The 7,280-nt window shown below is 42.6% G+C and overlaps 1 protein-coding gene across 1 annotated transcript in view; it reads right to left on the bottom strand.

The window, feature by feature from the left end:
* Positions 1–435: 435 nt before the first annotated feature.
* The window catches only part of ptpn23a (protein tyrosine phosphatase, non-receptor type 23, a), a 115,643-nt gene continuing 108,798 nt past the window's right edge, over positions 436–7,280 (bottom strand). The window contains exon 25 of the mRNA XM_067978769.1: positions 436–7,011. Within this exon, the coding sequence (XP_067834870.1) occupies positions 6,385–7,011 (627 nt within the window). The 3' untranslated portion in view covers positions 436–6,384. The remainder of the gene's footprint in view (positions 7,012–7,280) is intronic.

Genomic DNA, 7,280 nt, shown 5'->3' with positions numbered 1-7,280 from the left:
TTTACTCTAGAAAAGACTGAGGGATGACCAAATAGAGGTCTTTAAAAGTATGATGGGGTTTGATAGGGTAGACATGGAGATGCTTCCACTTGTGGGAGAGTCCAAAACTCGGGACCATAAATATACTAATAAATCCTATAAAGAATTCAGGAGAAACTTCTTTACCCAGAGAGTGGTTAGAATGTGGAATAGTTGAGGTAAATAGGATAGATGCCTTTAAGGGGAAGCTAGATAAGTATATGAGGAAGAAAGGAATAGAAGGGTATACAGATAAGGTTAGGTGAAGTATAAACACTGGCACAGACCAGTTGTGCCAAATGGCCTGTTTCTCTGTTCACATATTAGTTTTACATAGAATTTACAACAGTGTATGGTGAACAAGGGGTGAAGCAGGGAGGTGGGGGGGGGGGTTGGAAATAACCAGACACAATAAGGTAACCAAATAGTTATTTATAGCATAATTATATTACAGTGGAATGTACCATTGAAATTTAGTGTTTGTTATTAGACACTGTACACATGCAAGAGATGGATCAGTCTCATTAAAGACCCAACACTCCCCCCTCCCCCAATTCACAATGTGCTAAACTAACAATGAAGTCCCACTTGTCGCTATGCTGATAGCACAGAATTCCAGGCTTTAAAGGTAATAAGAAGGATTACCATGTACAAAAGAACAAGGATTAAACAAAAATGGTTAAGAGCTGTAAACAAAGGAATGGAAACTCACATTTTTCAGAATAGCAGAGCAGTATCTTTTACAAACAAAAATTAAAACAATCATTAATAAAGCTTCCTTGTACAACTCGTTAGTAATTTTGTGTAACAATCCAGGGCTTTCTTTGTGCAGAGTTCAGGTGCACATAGTTCGCAAGGACTAAAGAGCAATTTGAAAATAAAAGAACTGACAGATTGCAGTACAGATGGTTGTTCAATTTGAGGGTTAGGATATGGGCATCCTCCCTCCCCCAACACCCATCCCAAGCAGAGCCCCAACATTTGCGACTATGTACCCACAAAAGTCCTAAATTCACTCAGATGTGAAGAGGACTAGGCTGGTCTGGCCAGACACCAATCTCCAACTGAACTCAAACTCTGATTTAATCCATTGAAATGAGGCCAACAGTAAGTGCAAACTGACTCATCCCCAAATTTGCAGTGTTGACTCCTCCTCCAAACTTTGGAGTGGGATCAAATTCTAATTATTTGCCACCAAAAAATTGGCATTTTTCAAGAAACGTAAACATGAAACAGATTCTCAAGTTTCTGGGGTCGAAAGGGGCAAGTGTCAGGGGCCTCCCACTATGGAGCTCCCCTCCTTATTGTACCCCAGACTGAGGCTAAATGAGGGCCAATAGGAGAAGGAAAGTAAATGGCCAGAATCAATTTCTATCACACTGCAGCATGGTAATCTCGTGACACAGTGCGGTTCCATGGTAGGGCCTATACTCAGTTGCATAGACAGTGAAAGTATCTTCTCTCCTTTCCTCCCACCCAGATTGATTTATACAAACTGAGTTGGAAGCAATGTTATAATCATATTGTAAAACCAGTTAGCACAATTCAACTGCATCCAATATTCTTATACCCGATGTCATTTTAACATAGGCTTGCTGTTTAATTTAAAGACATTAATGACAAGTGTACTCTCCCAATTGAAGCCATCAGTCCCATACAGTGAAAGACCTTCACCTTGGTGCGTGTTTTAAAACTAGGCTTTAATGCACCCATACCAATTCCCTATAGGAAAAACTTGACAAGCCAATACCCTTAAATGTTGTACTGACACACTACTTGTGTGATACGTCAAATTGTGCTCGCTGCTATCACCAGTGACAGACTTGCTTCCATTCTACTGTTACGCAATATTCTCTCCAGACACAACCCAAGTTCAGAAAGGCAAAATCTCTAATTGTCCTGAAGGTGCTTTTTCACAGTTCAAGTGGACATAGTGAGAACATTTCACCCCCCTCCAACACCATCAGACTTTATTGCAACCCAACTGTGCATTACAGATAGAATACGTAAGGAGCCTTGAGAGACGATAGAAATTCCACTCGTAACTCACTTGCAGTTATCAAGTCAATTCACTCATAGGATTATAATGTCCCACAGCTCTCTTTACTGAATGAAACAAGACAATAAAAACACAGCAAAAATCAACTCATCTAGAGTGTAGTGTCTGATGTGTCCCATCTGAGTTACAAAGGGAGACAATCTACTAAGGCAACTTTTCATTCTTCCTTGATCTCATATGTATTAGTGATGGTTTTTCCAATTTGTTCTATGTGCGACAACAAACAATGCATAATGTATATCCCCGTACAAGTGGTTAACTCGTTTGCAGACTTTGGAAAAGCCAATTTAAGACATCATGATCCTTTGCTCTCCAAGTACTTTGACAATGTTTTTTAAATGTCATAAGGCACTTCTGGAAATGCAAGTGCCATTATATTTTACTGAAAATCTGGGCAAACTTGGTACCTGAAACCCTTGGCTTTTATAATGTTTCAATTACACAGGAAGAGCAGGTTAGAAAAATGAAAATAAAAAGTAGTGGGGGGGTGGGGGGAGGAATGCATCATTGACTGAAGGGGTTTCTGAGGCTTGGGAATCTGGTCCTTCAATTCTAGGTAACTCAATCCTATATGCACTTGTATTTCTGACTCACTAGTTTGTCCTGTTTGAACTTTGTGGGCCAGGAGGTTTAGTACAAGCTGTTTTTAGCTGTCACCTTACTGGTGGAAACAATCTTTAATCAGAAAACCTAGATCTGTTAACACCAACAAGTTGAGATGGATACAAATTATTGAGAACACAGATTTAAACTTCATACGTGGCTGAGGCTCCTGGTATGGACCTATTAGCCCTCGAGGATCAGAAGTTCAGATAGCCCTGATTTATAAAGAATTGCATCTTGTTGAAGTGTTGATTTAAGTCCTTGCAATGATATTTCTAGTACAGCCATTAAAACAACTCTGGCTGGAATTCCATTTATTGACCCACACCTGCCTCATGCTCTATTCATTGATAATTTTCCCACAGCAACTGCACAATTAAAAAGCAAAAACCTGCAGATGCTGAAATCTGAAACAGAAAACACCGATCAGCATCTGTAGAGATCAGAGAAGTTAATATTTCAGGTGTGGACTCTTCGCTCCACAGATGCTGGCTGAACTGCAGAGTGTTTTCAGCATTTTCTGTTTTTGTTTCATTAACTTTTGCACAGTGTAATTCAGTGTATGAAAAGCTCTTTGGGTCTTTTTTTCTGAAATGTGCTATATAAACAAGCTTTTTTTTCCTTTTCTCAATCAAATTCTAAAACGATCTGGGTATTTATGTACATCATTTGATTTGAGGTTTTATTTCTGTGCTGCTTTTTGCAAATCAAAAAGGCCGCTGTCCACGTTTAAACAGGACATTGGCCAAAAGTAAAATACTCAAATTACTACCCATTCCCCTTCCCAGTTTTCACCTTTAATGAAATTATTGACACGCACATCTAGTTTGTGTTTGAACTTCTGCACCGCAATGGTGTATGAAGTCTGGGGTACTACTGTGTGCCTACTGGGAACAGTGACCCCACAAACGGAAACTCACCAATACAGCATCAGTTGGCAATACACCAAGATAGTGGCGTTACATGCGGCCAACATGCTGCTTCACTGAGCGGAGGGGCACAGGCTCCCCACAATCCCTGCACTATTGTGACGGGGGGGCACAAATTGTGATGGGATGATGGATGTGTGAGAGAAACAGAGGGAACGTTATACACAAACCTGCGACAGAGGTAGAACTAAGACTCTAACGAGCATCTCCACTGTTTTATGTCAATGACCCCGGAGGGAGATAAAAAAATTCACGTTAAAATTGTTGCAAATTTAATGGTTCTTTAATTTTTTTTTAAACTAAAAAGCTGAGCTCACAGACTGCCATCTGCTGGACAGTTGAATAAATAGCAAGAGGACTGAAATTTAGCTGGAAAGAAGGGTAAAGCAATTCTAATGTGATTTCTAGACACTTGCTCAGAACAAGGACTTGGTCCAGTTATTATAGGTGTGATTTAGTGCAATTAGTTTTGGTTTTGAAACACACTGTAAATTCATTGTGGGGAACAGGGGAAGCAGTTAAGTACAAGCCCCGCTGCCAACTGAAGTGATGCTCAATAGCAGCCAAGTACTAAGCAACTACCCAAGTCACATTTCCCCTCCTTTTCCCTACAGACCTCTTCCTCCTCCCTTCCCAGCTGATAGCCAACCAGGTCCAGTTATACAGAGAGCAACATACTAAGTTTCTGACAGAGTAACTCAAACTGTATAAATCATTCAAGTGCATCACTGCAGTCTTCATGATAGCACTCCGAGAATGCTGCATTTTAAAATTCTGTGGCCATCACTCCCACTTCAAGTTCATGGAATTTTGGCAGTACAATGCACTGGAGGCTGTTTTTTTTTTAAAAACAGAAATGAGTTGGTTTCCAATGAGAAAGATAATTGCACTACACTTAAGCAGTGTTCCGTACTAACTACCAAAACCCTCGCTGTAATGCATCTAAGGAATTTATCCATTATATTGGGAATATTAAGGTGGGTTGGAAAAGAAGAGCAACAGCAGATTGACACTCTGCTCAGCCACCCTCGGACCAGCAGTGTATGCAGCAGCAATGTGACAGGCCTCACTCAGGCTCTGACATCATTTAGTTTGCATCCTGACGTGATTGAGTGACCTGTTGACAAGTCTTGAAAGTGGATCTGAGACTGAGGCAATGCAAGTTGAAGCTGAAGCTACAAGAGATTCTTGGCAGCACCAAACATCGCTATTAGACCATGATGATCTGAGAGCAGGCAAACCACCAGCTGAGCATTTGCGCAAGGCTGGAAGATTTTGCACCTTCTAATGGTGTTGGAACAGACAGATCACTGATCTAAGTAAGGAGCGATCATCAGTCCATTCATCTGGAAGAGCGGATCTCTCATCCCACCTACACAAGTCAACATTGAGTTTTGGCGGTGCTGGTCAGCACGAATCATTCCCTAATATTGGGGAAGTCCCAGGCGGACATTCAAAACACAGATGCGACTTAGCACTAATGGTGCTGTTGAACTAAAATAGTTTCTGACCTGAGATCAGTTTCCCCACTGTTGGCAAATCTGCCCCGCGGTATAAATGGGGCAGACCCAACGACAGTAGGAATCAGCAGTTACTGACCTAATAACGAGAGATATATGAAACTGCAAGACACAGCCTGTCAATTATAAAGTACCACTCCAGCAGAAACGGAACCCCCCCCAGGCAGGGCAACAGTTAGACCGTTCCAACTGGCCTCAGTACCGCTGTAATAGGGTCAGAAAATATAAAAATCAACCAGGGTTCCCATCACTGTCATAGTACCCGTACTGGAAAACACACATACACAGACAGGACAGAGACAGGGCTCAGCCTCAATTCACCCATTTAGATAAGTAGATTGTAGACACTCACTATCTACACAACACAGGAAGGAAACAGACTCAGGTGAGGTACTGCAGGATGGCCAGTACCCGTGGAACAGCGCCAAAGCATGGGTCATTGTTTCAGGAGAGGTGGTGAGGAAACTGGAGGGAAATAAATGAAGCCATGTCATCTAATAAACCCCCTTCAATAAAACCAGTCACTGGCAACCAAATGAAAAGCAACATTGAATGGCACTGGAGAGAAGGCAGCCTTTACAATGGGGTGGATATAAAGTGTGGAGAAGACTCAATGTTTAAGATGCTTGAGACCTGCATCATCAAGGACCAAATCCAGAGGGTCATGGGCGAAGATGTCTTAAAGTACATAAGCACTAGGGCCACGGTCCAAACAGGGGCCACACAAAGAGCAGGATTAACACAAAGGCCAAAGAAAGAGGAGATGGGAGCTTTCCAAACTATTACTTTTTAAAGAATTATTTTAAAATAAAATGAACCCGTGTGGGATTTCTGAAGCACATCCTGAGCAGAGGGCAGAGTGAGGTTAAACATACCAAAATCAACAGACCAGGCAAAAAAATGTCGACACTCGGAAATAGATTTTTGGGCCGGATCAGAGGTGGTGACGGTGGTTTACATATACTCAAGCATTTAAGCAAGAATTTACTACTATCTGCACCAATAGTAGGTTTGAAGGAAACAGGCAATTCCTAATCTCTGTACATTTAGGACTTGCTCTTGATACAGGGCTGGGCACTGCTCTTTCCAGTTTACATGCAATGAGCTAGCAGGTAATTTCACCCTGTCTCTATTTTTCATACTTCCATACAAAGGCCGATCAGGTTTCTTGTTACCCTGCCCTTTTTAAAAAAAAAATGTGCCCTCCAAATCCCAAGGCCCCTGGCCCATCATCTTGTTCTTCTCAACCAACTGATCACGTTTTATTTATAGTCCAGAGTGGATCCAGAAGGCTCAGGGGGTCCTCGCCGGTTTGAGCAGCCTGAAGGCCCTGGCCGTCTTGGGGCTGCAAGAAGTTGTGTTTGCTGATCTTCTGCCTGTTCCGGGGATTGGTGTCTAGAGTGAAGGCCTCGGCGGTCAAGGTGGCCAAAAGATCCAGCGAGGAGGCCTTGGTGTCTGTGCTCGCTATGTGGCTGGTGGCGGCCGGCTGAGAAGCGATTGGGTGATTCTCTAGGCCCACTTTCATTTCATCCTGTTCTTGGGTTGAACCGCAACTCTCCAAGCTCACTTTGTTCGTTTCTGCAGCCAATGGTTGAGTTGGTGGCGTCATCTGTGACGGTGCAGTTTGTTCTGTCACTGCACTAGTGACCTCAACCATGAGGTCCTGCTGTAGTAGGCTATCGGCAGACACTGGTAAGGCAGTAGGCTGAGAATCGGACCATATACCAAAACTCAGGTCAAACGAAGGCAGCGAATTCAGTTTACCATCTCCGATGATCCCAGCTGACGTTTTGATGCTGAGCTTTGCAATCGTGGCTTGGATGGAACTAATTGGCAAATCGCCTCCTAGTACTAAGTCCTGCGATTCCTGGCGGGTATAAACCTGCAAGGCAGAAAAAAAACTTGAATGAACTCGAGAGAAAACAGCCCTCTTTCTAACTGAACAAATGTACTCTCCACATACATACAATCATAATGTTAAGTTTCTCCCCCCTCCCCACCCTAGAAGCCCTGATGAGCTACAGTGCTGGCCACTAAATTGAGATTAGAAGAGTAGGCAAATCAGGAAGCAGTGATTCGGTGACGCCAAACTTGATTTTGGAAGCCTGTAGATTGTGGAAGAAATGGAGTTCTACAGTTTTGAGATCCAGG

Source organism: Heptranchias perlo, chromosome 3, assembly GCF_035084215.1.
Source record: "Heptranchias perlo isolate sHepPer1 chromosome 3, sHepPer1.hap1, whole genome shotgun sequence".
Lineage (NCBI taxonomy): Eukaryota > Metazoa > Chordata > Chondrichthyes > Hexanchiformes > Hexanchidae > Heptranchias > Heptranchias perlo.
This window is presented reverse-complemented; position numbering and strand designations above follow the sequence as displayed.